Below are 18,016 nucleotides of genomic sequence, written 5' to 3'. Positions count from 1 at the left end.
AAGCATTGTAAAGCACAGAGAGGTCTGGTAAAGCATAGGGAAGCATTGTAAAGCACAGAGAGGTCTGGTAAAGCACAGGGAAGCATTGTAAAGCACAGAGAGGTCTGGTAAAGCACAGGGAAGCATTGTAAAGCACAGAGAGGTCTGGTAAAGCATAGGGAAGCATTGTAAAGCACAGAGAGGTCTGGTAAAGCATAGGGAAGCATTGTAAAGCACAGAGAGGTCTGGTAAAGCATAGGGAAGTATTGTAAAGCACAGAGAGGTCTGGTAAAGCAGAGGGAAACACAAGAGGAGAGCTGGGTAAATAATTTAAGACTCAGTGGACTTGAGACCTGAGGGGGAAACGAGAGAGTGTGGGGGTGGAGAGGGAGGAAGGAAGGAAGGAAGAGAGGGGGGAGAGGAGCGAGAGGGGGACAGACAGAGGGAGGGGGTGGAGGGGGTGAAGGAGGAAGATGTGGATGGGGCAGAAGGAAGGAGTGTTGAGGGATGAGAGGGAGGAGGGATTAGGGGGAGGAGGGGGAGAGAGAGGGAAGGGTGAAGGGGAGCAGTGTTTAAACTGAAAAACATCGAAATGCAATGTAAATTGTTGAAGAACAACTGGAAGCGCAGCTTCTGAGTGACTGCAGCAGGAGGCTAAGAGCAGCACGGCGTGGGTGTGAAGAGCCAGCAACACTGACAGGGTCTGCTTTACTGTTTGCATTCACCTTGCAAATTATATTACAGTGAGGAACACACAGAAAAAAAAAGCCTTTAACCGTGTTCATGTCATTATCACCTTCGCTGTTTCTTTATCTGTTTCCTTGTTTGTTTTCTCTGACCTTCAGGTGGGAGACATGTACCAGGGGGGGAGATCCCCCCTCCCTCCCGGCTATTGGGGAGGGGGGGATCCCTCCCCTATCTTCCAGGGGGAGGGGAGGAGGACGGAGAGAAGGAAGAGGAGGGAGGTAGTCTTCCATGCCTTGGACTAGGCTGGAGGGAGCACCCTTCTCTTACAGTAACAGGTAAGCAGGTCAGGCTGTGGGATGCAGTGTGGCTCTCATTGTGTTTAGGGGCTGGGGTGTGCAGTGTGGATGTCATTGTGTTTGGGGGCTGGGGTGTGCAGTGTGGGTGTCATTGTGTTTGGGGGCTGGGGTGTGCAGTGTGGATGTCATTGTGTTTGGGGGCTGGGGTGTGCAGTGTGGATGTCATTGTGTTTGGGGGCTGGGGTGTGCAGTGTGGATGTCATTGTGTTTGGGGGCTGGGGTGTGCAGTGTGGATGTCATTGTGTTTGGGGGCTGGGGTGTGCAGTGTGGATGTCATTGTGTTTGGGGGCTGGGGGTGCAGTGTGGATGTCATTGTGTTTAGGGGCTGGGGTGTGCAGTGTGGATGTCATTGTGTTTAGGGGCTGGGGTGTGCAGTGTGGATGTCATTGTGTTTGGGGGCTGGGGTGTGCAGTGTGGGTGTCATTGTGTTTGGGGGCTGGGGTGTGCAGTGTGGATGTCATTGTGTTTAGGGGCTGGGGTGTGCAGTGTGGATGTCATTGTGTTTGGGGGCTGGGGTGTGCAGTGTGGGTGTCATTGTGTTTGGGGGCTGGGGTGTGCAGTGTGGATGTCATTGTGTTTGGGGGCTGGGGTGTGCAGTGTGGATGTCATTGTGTTTGGGGGCTGGGGTGTGCAGTGTGGATGTCATTGTGTTTGGGGGCTGGGGTGTGCAGTGTGGATGTCATTGTGTTTGGGGGCTGGGGTGTGCAGTGTGGGTGTCATTGTGTTTGGGGGCTGGGGTGTGCAGTGTGGATGTCATTGTGTTTGGGGGCTGGGGTGTGCAGTGTGGGTGTCATTGTGTTTGGGGGCTGGGGTGTGCAGTGTGGATGTCATTGTGTTTGGGGGCTGGGGTGTGCAGTGTGGATGTCATTGTGTTTAGGGGCTGGGGTGTGCAGTGTGGATGTCATTGTGTTTGGGGGCTGGGGTGTGCAGTGTGGATGTCATTGTGTTTAGGGGCTGGGGTGTGCAGTGTGGATGTCATTGTGTTTGGGGGCTGGGGTGTGCAGTGTGGATGTCATTGTGTTTAGGGGCTGGGGTGTGCAGTGTGGATGTCATTGTGTTTGGGGGCTGGGGTGTGCAGTGTGGATGTCATTGTGTTTGGGGGCTGGGGTGTGCAGTGTGGATGTCATTGTGTTTGGGGGCTGGGGTGTGCAGTGTGGATGTCATTGTGTTTAGGGGCTGGGGTGTGCAGTGTGGGTGTCATTGTGTTTGGGGGCTGGGGTGTGCAGTGTGGATGTCATTGTGTTTAGGGGCTGGGGTGTGCAGTGTGGATGTCATTGTGTTTGGGGGCTGGGGTGTGCAGTGTGGATGTCATTGTGTTTGGGGGCTGGGGTGTGCAGTGTGGATGTCATTGTGTTTGGGGGCTGGGGTGTGCAGTGTGGATGTCATTGTGTTTGGGGGCTGGGGTGTGCAGTGTGGGTGTCATTGTGTTTGGGGGCTGGGGTGTGCAGTGTGGATGTCATTGTGTTTGGGGGCTGGGGTGTGCAGTGTGGATGTCATTGTGTTTGGGGGCTGGGGTGTGCAGTGTGGGTGTCATTGTGTTTGGGGGCTGGGGTGTGCAGTGTGGATGTCATTGTGTTTGGGGGCTGGGGTGTGCAGTGTGGATGTCATTGTGTTTGGGGGCTGGGGTGTGCAGTGTGGATGTCATTGTGTTTAGGGGCTGGGGTGTGCAGTGTGGATGTCATTGTGTTTGGGGGCTGGGGTGTGCAGTGTGGATGTCATTGTGTTTGGGGGCTGGGGTGTGCAGTGTGGATGTCATTGTGTTTGGGGGCTGGGGGTGCAGTGTGGATGTCATTGTGTTTGGGGGCTGGGGTGTGCAGTGTGGGTGTCATTGTGTTTGGGGGCTGGGGTGTGCAGTGTGGATGTCATTGTGTTTGGGGGCTGAGGGGGCAGTGTAACTCGTTCTACACACAGCTCTCCTGTCTCTTTCTTCCCTGTGTGATGAAGATAATGACAAGGTTAATGCTGCAGGGAGCAGACACCCACTCTCCTAACACACACGCACACACACACCCACACACTTCTCCTCCACAACACCACGACACAGGCAGAAGTCACACCCACTGCGTGTAATGTGCACACACACACGCACACGCACACACACACACCCCACCCTCTAACCACACACACACCAAACACACACGCGTGTACACACGACACAACACACGACACACACACCCACACACCTGTGTGCACCACTCCCTTAACAACAAACACACCGCCACACACACCACACACACACACACACACACACACACACACAAACACACACTTCCCTCTAACACACACACACACACACACACCCACTCTCTCCTTCGGAACACACACACACACACGCAACACACAACACACCTCCCTCTAGACCACTAACACACACACACACACACACACACACACACACACACACACTCTCCTTCCACACACACACACACACACACACACACTCTCCCTCTAACACACACACACACACACTCTCATACACACATCTCCCTCTACACACACAACACACGTACACACACACCACCCATCTCCTTCTACCACAACCCGCACACAACAATTAACACCCTCACTTCTAACACAAACGCCCACACACACAACCACACCCTCTTCCTTCTAACACACACACAAACACACACACCACACAGTCTCCTTCTAAACACACACACACAACACACACACACACACACACTCCCTCTAACACACACACACACACACACACACACACACACCACACCACAGTCCCTAGTGGATGGTTGTAGTTTGTACAGTGTGTTGTATAGTGTTGTTACACATCGTGTTAATAGTTGTTATCTTGTTTGTATAGTTTTCGTGTGTATTGTAGTAAGGTTTATAGTGTTGTTATATTTCTAGTGTGTATAGTGTCTGGTCTGGATGTGTAGTGTTAGTGTTGTAATAGTTGTATCAGTTGTATAGTGTTCTAGTGTTGTATAGTGTTGTATAGTGTTCTAGTGTTGTATAGTGTTCTAGTGTTGTGTTGTATAGTGTTGTATAGTGTTCTAGTGTTGTATAGTGTTGTATAGTGTTGTATAGTGTTGTATAGTGTTGTATAGTGTTCTAGTGTTGTATAGTGTTGTATAGTGTTCTAGTGTTGTATAGTGTTGTATAGTGTTGTATAGTGTTCTAGTGTTGTATAGTGTTCTAGTGTTGTATAGTGTTGTATAGTGTTCTAGTGTTGTATAGTGTTGTATAGTGTTCTAGTGTTGTATAGTGTTCTAGTGTTGTATAGTGTTGTATAGTGTTGTAGTGTTGTATATAGTGTTGTATAGTGTTCTAGTGTTTATAGTGTTCTAGTGTTGTATAGTGTTGTATAGTGTTCTAGTGTTGTATAGTGTTGTATAGTGTTGTAGTGTTGTTCTAGTGTTGTATAGTGTTGTAGTGTTGTATAGTGTTGTATAGTGTTCTAGTGTTGTATAGTGTTGTATAGTGTTGTAGTGTTGTATAGTGTTGTATAGTGTTCTAGTGTTGTATAGTGTTGTATAGTGTTGTATAGTGTTCTAGTGTTGTATAGTGTTGTATAGTGTTCTAGTGTTGTATAGTGTTCTAGTGTTGTATAGTGTTGTATAGTGTTCTAGTGTTGTATAGTGTTGTATAGTGTTCTAGTGTGTTATAGTGTTGTATAGTGTTCTATAGTGTTCTATAGTGTTGTAGTGTTGTATAGTGTTGTATAGTGTGCTAGTGTTTATAGTGTTCTAGTGTTGTATAGTGTTGTATAGTGTTGTAGTGGTGTTCTGGAGTGTTGTATAGTGTTGTATGGTGTTCTAGTGTTGTATAGTGTTCTATAGTGTTGTAGTGTTGTATAGTGTTGTATAGTGTGCTAGTGTTTTATAGTGTTGTATAGTGTTCTAGTGTTCATGTGTTTTCTCTTCCTCTCAGATCACCAGAAGTTGGAACGAGAAGCTCGAATCTGTCGGCTTCTGAAACACTCCAACATCGGTGAGTACAGCGAGGGGGGGGTGTGGGGAAACACTGTGTGTAGCATATTAATAAACATTGTATGCATGTATATTAATAAACACTGTGTGCATGGATATTAATAAACACTGTGTGCATGGATATTAATAAACACTGTGTGCGTGATATTAATAAACACTGTGTGCATGGATATTAATAAACACTGTGTGCATGGATATTAATAAACACTGTGTGCGTGAATATTAATAAACACTGTGTGCGTGGATATTAATAAACACTGTGTGCGTGGATATTAATAAACACTGTGTGCGTGGATATTAATAAACACTGTGTGCGTGGATATTAATAAACACTGTGTGCATGGATATTAATAAACACTGTGTGCATGGATATTAATAAACACTGTGTGCGTGGATATTAATAAACACTGTGTGCGTGGATATTAATAAACACTGTGTGCGTGGATATTAATAAACACTGTGTGCGTGGATATTAATAAACACTGTGTGCGTGGATATTAATAAACACTGTGTGCGTGGATATTAATAAACACTGTGTGCGTGGATATTAATAAACACTGTGTGCGTGGATATTAATAAACACTGTGTGCGTGGATATTAATAAACACTGTGTGCGTGGATATTAATAAACACTGTGTGCGTGGATATTAATAAACACTGTGTGCGTGGATATTAATAAACACTGTGTGCATGGATATTAATAAACACTGTGTGCAGGAATATTAATAAACACTGTGTGCGTGGATATTAATAAACACTGTGTGCGTGGATATTAATAAACACTGTGTGCATGGATATTAATAAACACTGTGTGCATGGATATTAATAAACACTGTGTGCGTGGATATTAATAAACACTGTGTGCATGGATATTAATAAACACTGTGTGCATGGATATTAATAAACACTGTGTGCATGGATATTAATAAACACTGTGTGCATGGATATTAATAAACACTGTGTGCATGGATATTAATAAACACTGTGTGCATGGATATTAATAAACACTGTGTGCATGGATATTAATAAACACTGTGTGCATGGATATTAATAAACACTGTGTGCATGGATATTAATAAACACTGTGTGCATGGATATTAATAAACACTGTGTGCGTGTGCATATATAATAAACACTGTGTGCGTGGATATTAATAAACACTGTGTGCAGGAATATTAATAAACACTGTGTGCATGGATATTAATAAACACTGTGTGCGTGGATATTAATAAACACTGTGTGCGTGGATATTAATAAACACTGTGTGCATGGATATTAATAAACACTGTGTGCGTGGATATTAATAAACACTGTGTGCGTGGATATTAATAAACACTGTGTGCGTGGATATTAATAAACACTGTGTGCGTGGATATTAATAAACACTGTGTGCGTGTATATTAATAAACACTGTGTGCGTGGATATTAATAAACACTGTGTGCGTGGATATTAATAAACACTGTGTGCATTGGATATTAATAAACACTGTGTGCGTGGATATTAATAAACACTGTGTGCGTGGATATTAATAAACACTGTGTGCGTGGATATTAATAAACACTGTGTGCGTGGATATTAATAAACACTGTGTGCGTGGATATTAATAAACACTGTGTGCGTGGATATTAATAAACACTGTGTGCGTGGATATTAATAAACACTGTGTGCGTGGATATTAATAAACACTGTGTGCAGGAATATTAATAAACACTGTGTGCGTGGATATTAATAAACACTGTGTGCGTGGATATTAATAAACACTGTGTGTGTGGATATTAATAAACACTGTGTGCGTGGATATTAATAAACACTGTGTGCGTGGATATTAATAAACACTGTGTGCGTGGATATTAATAAACACTGTGTGCGTGGATATTAATAAACACTGTGTGCATAGATATCAATAAACATTGTGTGCATGGATATTAATAAACACTGTGTGCGTGGATATTAATAAACACTGTGTGCGTGGATATTAATAAACACTGTGTGCGTGGATATTAATAAACACTGTGTGCGTGGATATTAATAAACACTGTGTGCGTGGATATTAATAAACACTGTGTGCAGGAATATTAATAAACACTGTGTGCGTGGATATTAATAAACACTGTGTGCATGGATATTAATAAACACTGTGTGCGTGGATATTAATAAACACTGTGTGCGTGGATATTAATAAACACTGTTTTAAATACACATTACAAAACACCTGAAGGTGCTGTGGGTTGTGATTCTGTAAAGAAATACAACGACTCACAGTGTGTTTCAGTCAGGTTTTGTTTTTTCAATACTTTTTTCAATACTTTATTACAAATAATAACTGAGCTTTGCGTCACTATGTAAAGCAGTAAATACATACACACTGTAATATACACATGTGTATATGAATTCAGTACGATAATCTCAACTCCCCCTCCCTTCTCTGTCCCCTCCTCCTCTATCTCCCCTTCCCCCCTCTCTCCTCCTCTCTCCCCCCCCCTCCCCCCCCCCTTCTGGGTGCCACCACCATTCTATCTAAATCTCTCCCCTACAGCAACTATAACTGCCCCCTCCTTCTCTCTCTCTATCTCTCTCTCCCCCTCTCACTCTCCCCCTTTCTCTCTCTCGCTCTCTCTCCCCCCTGTTTTCTCCTCTCTTGCAGTGCGTCTCCATGACAGTATATCAGAAGAAGGATCTCATTACCTGCTGTTTGACCTGTAACTTGACCCCAAGGAATAAATTACTCAGACACGGTGAATGTCTGTGACTCCGGACTTATTATGTATTATTATTATTATTATTATTATTATTATTATTATGTATTTTTTTAATATAAAACACATTTAGCAGAGGGATTTTATCCCAAAGGTTCGCAAACTTACAGAGACCAGGAGAGTGAACTCTGTGACTTCATCCAACTTTCCCTATCACTGCAGAGTCTTGTGCCAAAATTAGCCACGACACTTCGCTATTCTTGTATCAATAGAACGTGTGATCGGTAAAGAGTTGTGATGCGCAGTCATTAATAAAACTGTGTTTGCAGTCAAGGGCCTAGGGAATTAAACTGTTGACCTGGGTCTTAATAGAAACTATCAGTGCACGACTATCGTAATACCCATACGAACATCTCGTCCTTTATAGTAGTTATTCAACGGACGGAGACTGGCATGGAGTCGGATTATGATGAAGTACGCACACAGTTTTGTCGAAGCCTTTAATTCTAGGGACACGGAGGTGCCCTGCTTGATAACGCCTCAGCTGATTATATTAGAGCGTTTTGCAGCACACAGGGAGGGGATCCTGCTGGTTTGCAGCAGCCTCTTATCCACGGAGATCCTGGGATTCAAATACATCATGGATTCTCCCGCAGTGCTGTACAGTGCAGGCTTTCTCTCCTCCTCCTCCTCTCTTACCCCCTTCTCCCTGTCCCCCCTTCCTCCCTCCCTCTCTAGATTTATCAGAGTGGTGGACATTTTAATGGTGGTACACATAGACTTTAAGGAGTTCATTTTTGCTATTAGAGTTGAGCGAGATGGGAAGAGGCCAGGGGGAACTAGAGACAGCTTCAGTGCGGGCGCGGGAGGGCAAGGGAGAAGAGGGTGGGAGAGGGGAGAGCGAGGTAGCGGGAAGAGAAGAAAGGGGAGGCGAGAGAGGGAAGACAGGAGCGAGGGGGAAGGATACTCCCTCTCTCTTCCCTCCCCTCTCTGTCTCTCGCACTCTTAGAGGCGGGGAAAAGTTCCTCTCTTGCTCTGCGTCTCCTTGACAGTATATCAGAAGAAGGATCTCATGACCTGCTGTTTGACCTGCATTATACATGTTGCGGATGGTTATTATTATTATTATTATTATTAGTATTATTATTATTAATGAGTATCGCCCGTAGTTATAACTAATCTAAAAGTAAATCTACAGAGAATAGGGTTTCGTGAATGTCCTCTGCTCCGCTCAACCTTCAAACAACCGTAGTTGTTGTGGACGACTTTGTCTCATGGAGAAGTTCATCGTGGAGCGACCTCCGCTCTTGTGTGGAGTTCTGCATCCTGTTTCCTCCAAGGACCCTGAACGAGAATCCCAGAGTGAGTCGCTCAGTGACGAATGCTCTAGGGTCTCCCACAGCTGAGTCAGGGGCTAGGAATTGACCTTCTGGGGCCTTAGGAGCCAACGATCACGAGACGACCTGACGACAAAGACGACTCGCGTACACTCTAGTGACCTCAAGGGGACCCAACTTCTGCTGTCTCTGACGCGCATAATCTCGCAAAATGTCGTCGTGTCCTCCCCTAAGTACGACCTAAACGTCCGTCGATGAATTGCGTGTTCTAGGGCACACAGGGGAAGGGGGGGTCGGTGGTTTGCTAAGAGGCGTCGATCACCGGATGTCACGCGATCCGAAACATCAGGGATTCGCGCTCAGAGCAATGGGGGTAACGAGGGACAGGGGTGAATGGATAAGAGCGAGCTGTACATTTGGGGGAAGGGGGCAGCTTGCGCCCTCCGTCCTCTCTCTTACCCGACCGTCGTTCCCTTTTACCTGCCCCTTTCGTCCTCCCTCGGAGAGGGCCTCTCCCTCCTGTAGTCTCAGCGCCTCCCCTACTCCCTGCATCTCTGCTCTACTCACTCCCTCTCTTCCCTCTCCCCCCTCCCTTCTCTTCCCTGCTCTCAATCTCTCCGAGCTCCCCTCCTCTCCTCCAGCTCTGTCTCGTGGAGAAAAGGGCTTTTCCCCCTCCATCTCTCTCACCTCGGCGCTCCCGCTCTCCTCACAATCTTCCTCTTCTCCATCTCTGGGCTCTCCCTTCCTTCCTCGAGACTCCGTCGCTCTCTGAGGGAGTTCTCTAGCAGCGCAAGAGCGTCGGACCCTCAAGCTTTGACTTTGTCAAGATTCTAGACACGTACAAACGGTCCCATGTGACTGGATCACAACGCTGTGCAGCGGGAGTCTGATTATTAAAATCCTAGTGAAAGCAGGACTGGATCACACAGCGGTGCAGCGGGACATATCATATACCTAAGTAACCCTCCTCATAATACAGGGACTGGATCACACTGCTGTGCAGCCGGAGTCTGATTATTAATCTCCTAGTGAGGATAGACGTCGTCGACTCACTAGGTCCACCACAGCAGTCGTGTGATCTAGTCGGGGATTTCACACTAGCAGCTGGATCGAAGTCAAACCGAGACTCAGTACCCATTTGCGGATCACTTAGCGTCTGACCTAGTGGTGACGAACACCGTCGCCTCCGTTCTAATAATTTGAGGGCTAGGTCACTATTCTAGTGAAATCAAGCCTAGTGTGACTGGTATCACACTGTCTGGCCCTGTGCAGGAGTTCGAAATAATTTGAAAACCTCCTAGTGAGGATCCTCTGACCAGGGAAGGTGGACGAGAAGTCTAGTTCCTCTCTGATATTTAAACTATTGTGGAATAAGGGATCATGCTGGATCACACTAGCTGACCTAGCAGGAGATGTGAATATTATTTGATAACGCATCCTAGGAATCGCAGGGCCTCCTACTAATGGATCATCCCTGGAGGGCGGTGATTATTAAACATAGGGACTCAGAGACTCCAACTGTTACGGCCTCTGAAGGGGGGAGCGAGGAGTGCAGCGGGAGTCTGATTATTAAACTCCTAGTGAATCCAGGACTGGATCACACTACCCCGCAGTTGTGGTAATTCGGTTACACTCCGGTTAACGCATTTTTTCAATTGCAAACACGCTTCTTCTGAATCCAGAGGCGGCACTGGCAGCCTGAGCAAAGTGTCCGAGGAAGATCTTTTTGTTAAGTGATGCTGTATTTTGATAATGGCTTTGAAGGAAACGGTCAACGACACGGAATGCACCTATTTTGTTAAGTGATGACTGTATTTTTGATTAAGGCTCTTTGAAGGGGAAAGGAATAACGGGAAACAGAAACGGAATAGCACATTCCAGCCGCTGCGCCCGACTGCTCTGGTCTGCGCTTTATTACTCTTGGCTGCTGTCTTTCTGCCCTCGCACGCAGCTTTCAGAGAAATGCCTTCTCCAAGCCTTGTAGCTCAGCACTCGTTTTCAACGTGCTACAATACCATGTGTCTGGATTATCAAACAGTCAATGTGATTGATTAACATTAACTGTATTGCAAAATTATACATCACTTACCACGGATTTAGTACACTATGTTTAAATAATGGATTATTATTATTATTATTATATATTTCTTTATTTCTTTTATTAAATAATTTATAATGTAATTAATTTTTCTTGTTAATCTCTGCACGCTCCACTGAATGTGAACTTTGTCACAACGCATCTGCTCATGATATCACTATCGATCCGTCTCCAACTGTCTCTCCTGAGTCTCTCTCTCTCTCTCTCTCTCTCTCTCTCTCTCTCTCTCTCTCTCTCTCGCTCCTCTCTCTCTCTTCCTCTCTCCTATCTCTCTCCTCTCTCTTCTCTATCTCTCTCTCTCTCTCCTCTCCTCCTCTCCTCTCTCTTCTCTCTCTCTCTCTCTCTCTCTCTCTATCTCTCTCCCTCTCTATCAAAACACATTCAAGTTACAATGAATGTGTGTCTTTCTAAAATAAACGTATTATTTGCATGATGTATGGTGAGTTTCTGCCAGGTTTTACTGGACCTGTCTCGGCTCAGGAAACTGTCTGATGCAATCAGCTACTGTGAGGGCAGTGTGGCTGTTTTCAAACACAATAATTACCATCCTACCCTCTACCTCCAGTCTCTGTCTCTCTGTCTCTGTCTCTGTCTCTGTCTCTGTCTCTCACACACACACCCTCAGACAGGATGAGTTCTGGTCCTGACCTCCGCTATGCTGTTATACGGACACACACACACACACAGAGATATCTACACATCACCTTGTATAGAATGAACTCCCAGTGCTTCAAGAACTCCAGTGAAAGCTGCTGAATAATGTAACATATTGAATTACAGACCAGAGCTTTGAGTTTTCCAGATACTTAACAGAATTTCAGAGGGCTGTGTCTCATCAATATCAGGGTCTAGTGCTGTATATTATAAAGACATTTCAGAGGGCTGGATCGCATCAATATCAGGGTCTAGTGCTGTATATTATAAAGGCATTTCAGAGGGCTGGATCTCATCAATATCAGGGTCTAGTGCTGTATATTATAAAGGCATTTCAGAGGGCTGGATCTCATCAATATCAGGGTCTAGTGCTGTATATTATAAAGACATTTCAGAGGGCTGGATCTCATCAATATCAGGGTCTAGTGCTGTATATTATAAAGACATTTCAGAGGGACTGGATCTCATCAATATCAGGGTCTAGTGCTGTATATTATAAAGGCATTTCAGAGTCTGCTATATATTAGACTCTCTCAGTGACTTTAGTGTACTTTTTCATTGAAAGGCAGAACAGGTTTTAAATAACTAAGCAAGACAATTGTTTATCTTTGCTTCCAGTTGCCAAATTGGGTTTAAACTGGGCAAACTGGTGTGACTCAGTGTCCCAGTCCATGTGACGGTCTGCTCCACGCATTCCTCATTTCTTCCGATGGGAATCCTCTCTCCCATTAGCTAGCAAACCCAGATAATTTATTAATTTATTCATTTCATCATTTTAATTGAAATTCTCCGTTATTGAGGCCAGCTGGTGACTCCCTTCTTCAAAACTAGGGCAGCAATTACTGGGAGATAATTAGAGCCAGCGATGGGCTGGACAGTTGTTACAGACTTTATTATTATTAATTAATTTGTCATTCAGCAGAGGCTGTTATCCAAAGTGACTTCCAGAGACCAGGGGGGTGAACTCTGCTTCATCAACAATTGAGTGCGGCTGCTCCTGCTGATTCCCCCTAGGGTTAAAAACACAGCAAAGTGTAATAACTGGTCCCCCCGAAAGCATCGACGAACACAGAGTCGGTTTGTTAAAGCAATAGGGAAGCATTGTAAAAGCACAGACTAAGCGGTCTGGAAGCATTTTGAAGTCTGTAAAGCACATATTCCGTGTCACTTTCGTACCCTTCGTTGGCTCTTCAAGCACAGACTTGAGTATGGCTTCGTAAAGCATTCGGAAGGCATTCTGACGCCAGAGAGGTCTGGTTTTTAAAGCATAGGGTAAGCATTGTAAAGCACAGAGATGTATTGTAAAGCATAGTGAAGCATTGTAAAAAACAGAGAGGTATGGTAAAGCACAGAGAAGCATTGTAAAGCACAGAGAGGTCTGGTAAAGCATAGGGAAGCATTGTAAAGCACAGAGAGGTCTGGTAAAGCATAGGGAAGCATTGTAAAGCACAGAGAGGTCTGGTAAAGCATAGGGAAGCATTGTAAAGCACAGAGAGGTATGGTAAAGCATAGGGAAGCATTGTAAAGCACAGAGAGGTGTCTTGGTAAAGCATAGGGAAGCATTGTAAAGCAAAGAGAAGCAATGTCTGGTAAAGCACAGGGAAGCATTGTAAAGCACAGAGAAGTCACTGGTAAAGCATAGGGAAGCATTGTAAAGCACAGAGAGGTCTGGTAAAGCATAGGGAAGCATTGTAAAGCACAGAGAGGGGTCTGGTAAAGCATAGGGAAGCATTGTAAAGCACAGAGAGGTCCTGGTAAAGCATAGGGAAGCATTGTAAAGCACAGAGAGGTCTGGTAAAAGATAGGAGGCATTGATAAAAGAACATAGGGAAGCATTGTAAAGCACAGAGATGTCTGGTAAAGCATAGGGAAGCATTGTAAAGCACAGAGAGGTTCTGGTAAAGCATAGGGAAGCATTGTAAAGCACAGAGAGGTCTGGTAATGCATAGGGAAGCATTGTAAAGCACAGAGGAGTCTGGTAAAGCATAGGGAAGCATTGTAAACCACAGAGAGGTCTGGTAAAGCACAGGGAAGCTTTGTAAAGCACAGAGAGGTCTGGTAAAGCACAGGAAAGCATTGTAAAGCAAAGGAAAGCAGAGAGAGAGGTCTGGTAAAGCAAAGGGAAGCATTGTGAAGCACAGAGAGGTCTGGTTAAATCAAAGGGAAGCATTGTAAAGCACAGAGAGGTCTGGTAAAGCACAGGGACAGCATTGTAAAGCCCCGTCTCCTGAATCAGGTTACAAAGATGTTGTGGGTTGATTTGATAATCCTGACCTCTCCAAATAATAGCAAAATGCATAAATTACAAACAGTAACCCAACATTCAATGCAGATAACCAGGCGATTATGAAATATGGATTTATGGATTCATCATGGCGCACTGAATCTCGTCATTGGCTAAAGACATTTGAACTGTTGGTCAGACCATAATGGCAGGCGCTACAATATCCAGCGTTCCGAACGACAGCGTTGCATTCAGAATGTCAGCGTTGTTATCATGTGAGTCATGCACAGAGTCTGTTTTAAGCAGTGGTGTTGGTTTAAATCAAACTGTTAACTGTTAAGTGTTACAGTGCATTTGGAATAGTAAACAGTAACAAAAAAAGACAAGTCGCAACACACATTAAGTCCCTGAATGGACAGGGTTATGCACTAGAGTTTGTTACTGGGTGTAGGATTGTACAAGACCATCAACTAACACAAAAACCCCATGTTTTGGGGCTAAAACTCGGGGTCGTCCCTCCTCTCCTCTCTCCCCTCTATCTCTCTCCTTCTTGTTGGCGGGGTTTGGTGGAACGATTGTGTGTTAGGTAGTATATACCTGTAATATGCTGTTGTCTCTTTTCAGGACATTCATTGTTTTTCTGGTTCTCTGTGTCCCACCACCCCACCGATAACACAAACCCGAACCCTCATCTGTCTCTTCTCCATTTACATCTCTGCTTTTATCTTTTTCATTCCTTATCGGCTTCCACCCTCCCCATCTCTCTCACTCTCTCTATGGTTTGATCTATATTTTCACTAAAACTCGTCTTTCCAATCTTTACACTGTCTGTTGTTTACTTTCTGCCATCCTCCCTCCCTCTGCCTAGGCCACGTCCAAAATTTTACATGCCACCCCTCTTTCTCTCCTTCACCCTCCTGCATCTGCTACTGTTTAGGGGGTGGCTGTTGTCAACTCGCCCCTAGTATATATACCAGTCTGTACCTCCCCAGCTCACCCAGAGTACACTATCTAACACCTCGGGACAGGGGGAGAAGGAGAGGGGAGAGGGCCTCTCTCTCCCTCTCCCTCCTTCTCTCTTTCTCTCTCTCCCTCTCCCTCTCTCCCTTCTCTCTCTCTCTCCCCCTCTCCTCTCCCCCTCCCTTCTCTCCCTCTGTTTTGTTTCCACAGTCACTGTTTACTGCAGATTTTAGACAGTGTCTCTCACATTCACCAACATGACATAGTGCACAGAGATCTGAAGGTCAGTACCGTCCCAATTCCTTTGATACCCCCTCCGAGCAGACACCCCCCCCGGGGCGGGCGGGCGGGCGGGGGTCCTGCGGCATTTCAAGAAAACTAGCAGCACCGACCGGAGGCCCACCTCTCATTCCTCCCCCCCCCCTAAGATACGCTTGACAATGTCCTGAAAGCTGATTCACCTTCTAACGTTGCAACTGCTGATAGTGTGCGTGGTGTGGTTTTGACTCTTCTTGCGTGTATCGCCAACGCTCGTCTTTCGTGTGCGTTGGGAGCCTGAGCGTGTCTTTTTTTTGTTTTAATATTTAGAATGATATCGATTTAGTTTGTTAATCAGTGCCATTTGTGTCCATGTCTTTGTTTGCTTGGCCCCCCCCCCCCCCCCCCCCCCCCCCCCCCCCCCCCCCCCCCCCCCCCCCCCCCCCCCCCCCCCCCCGCTAGTAATTATCGCTTCCGTTGCCTGACTTGGAATAAGGAAATACCTTCAATTTTCAAATTCCAACGGTTTATTTATTTTATACAGTGTCTTTAAAAAAAGGGTTTAGTGTTTGTTTGCTTGCCCCCCCCCCCCCCCCCCCCACCCGTACTTGTTAGTAGCAGCGCACGCGCTCAACTGGAATAAGGAATACATTCAATTTTCAATTCCAAGTTTATTTTATTTTATACGAGTGTCTTTCAAACCACAGTATCTCAAAACGCTTTGCATATCAGTTACAAACAGAGAGGTCTGTAGCAGGTTCTACTAGAAGAAGTAATATTTTAGTATATGAATAATAATAATAATAAGAATAATAATAATAATAATAATAAATAAGAATAATAATAATAATAGAAATTAAAAGGACATAGGTTCCCGCTGAGCGTGTCCCACAAGGTCCAGTCACGTCCCAAAGTTACGTCGAAGGATAAATTTGTGTCACCAATACAGTAAGTGCAATAATACTAATACTGCTAGAATACAATATGAACTAGGATGCCGTTTATAATAAGCGAAGGTCTCTCCCGTTTTTTTTTTTTTGAAGTTCATTTGTTTATCCTTCCGTCCCTCAGCCGTGCTTTTGCCGCGTTTTGCCCCCTCCGCCTGTTAGAGTCTCCCCCCCCGAGCCCTGGTGGGGGGGGCAGAAAATAGCGTGCGGGGGAGCCAGGGGGGAAAGGGGGCAATAAGCCTGAGGCGGGGGAAGCGGGAAAGAGAGAGGGGGACACAAAAGAGGGGCTAGCGAGGACGGGAACAAAAAGCAACCGGGCGAAGGAGGCCTCGCTGCGCGCGAGGAGGGAGAACACACCGCGGCGCGACGCGTTCAGCAGTCGCGAGCCGCGCGCGGCAGCGCTCGAGCGCGCGCGATGACAGCGAAGTCCACCAGCGAGAGCGAGCGCTGTAGGCGAGCGACGCGGGCCTGAGGGAGAGAGCACCGAGGAGTCGACGAGCAACGAGCGAGACGAGCAGCGAGACGCGCGCGCAGGGCGCAGGCAGCAGACCAACCACGAGAGAGAGAGGGAGAGATGGGGGAGAGGGAGAGCGGGAGAGAGAGCGAGAGAGAGAGAGAGAAGAAGAGAGAGCGGCGCGAGCGAGCGAGCGAGGAGCAGGGGAAGAGATGAGAGAGAGAGGAGAGAGCTAAACAGTCTGACAGTGATAAGCTCGCGAGCGACTAGAGATATAGGGAGAGAGCGCAGATGAAAAAAACAATGAGTATAGATAGGAGACGATCTACGTGCGCTCCGCTCTCTCTCTATCGCTCACTCGCTGATCGAGATCCCCTTCATGCAGCGCGTGTATAGCGCGTCTCTATCTCTCTCTCCTATCTCTCTCTATCTCCTGCCTTCTCTCTCTCTTAACCCCCCTATCTCTCTCTCTCTCTATCTTCTCTCTCTCTCTCTCTATATATATATTATTATATATTATATATAATATATATATATATATATTATCTGTCTGTCTGTCTCTGGCTCTTTCTCTGTCTTGCCTTCTCTGTCTCTCTGTCTGTTCGATGTCCTGCTGTCTATCTCTGTCTCTGTTGCATTCTCTCTTGTATGTGTCCCAATATCACAACTGTCACTGTGTGTGTGTACCAGTGTATTATCTATCTCAATATATACATATAATATGTTAATGTGGTGGGTGTGTGTGTGTTTATATAAAAGTGTTGCAATGTGACTATAGCGCTCCACCGCGACGCGACGAAAAAAGAAAAGAAGCCGAGCTAAGGAGAGGGACAAGAAGATGGAGCAGAAAATCGCGGCAAAAAAGCATAAACACCGCAACGGACGCAAAAGAGACGAGAAGCGATAGTGCGTAAGAAGTAGAAGAGAAGCATAAGAGAAGAGAGGGCAATCGCCAGATCAGCGTAATAAAAGTCAATACGCGACCACGCAAGACTCACTGCCTGCGCAGAGACTCCAACAATGGTAGCTCTCTCCTCTCCTCCCCCATCCTCTCCTTCCTCTCACCTACCCCCCGCTCCTTCCTCCCTCTCTCTATTCTCTCAATCCCTACGCTCTTCTCTCATGCGACACTAACAAACCCCCTGGTGTTTGCATGCAGACAATGGCCTCCAGCGATTGGGAGGCTTTGCTTCACTGTAACCAGTATGTGTGGGTAGTTTTGCACCGTGACCTCAAGGTTGAGTGGGGGGGGGGGGGGCGGGGGGGGGGGGGGGGGGGTGTCCATGGCGTTCGGGCCACTCTCTGCGTGATGTGCGTGTGTGCGTGTGAAGCGTTACAGGGATTGATTAACGATGAAGACTGGGTTCGGGTCGCGGTCTGTGTGGTGCTTTTAAAAAATACAACTAGTTTTATTT

The 18,016-nt window shown here is 46.0% G+C and overlaps 1 protein-coding gene across 1 annotated transcript in view; it reads left to right on the top strand.

Annotated features, from left to right (window-relative positions):
* The first annotated feature begins 8,487 nt into the window (after positions 1-8,487).
* The window catches only part of LOC121303013 (calcium/calmodulin-dependent protein kinase type II subunit beta-like), a 36,596-nt gene continuing 27,067 nt past the window's right edge, over positions 8,488-18,016 (top strand). The window contains exon 1 of the mRNA XM_041233410.1: positions 8,488-8,574. Coding sequence (XP_041089344.1) covers positions 8,488-8,574 — 87 coding nt within the window. The remainder of the gene's footprint in view (positions 8,575-18,016) is intronic.

This window comes from Polyodon spathula, chromosome 31, assembly GCF_017654505.1.
Source record: "Polyodon spathula isolate WHYD16114869_AA chromosome 31, ASM1765450v1, whole genome shotgun sequence".
Lineage (NCBI taxonomy): Eukaryota > Metazoa > Chordata > Actinopteri > Acipenseriformes > Polyodontidae > Polyodon > Polyodon spathula.
The sequence above is the reverse complement of the archived record's forward strand: the minus strand, read 5'-3'. Positions and strand labels throughout refer to the sequence as shown.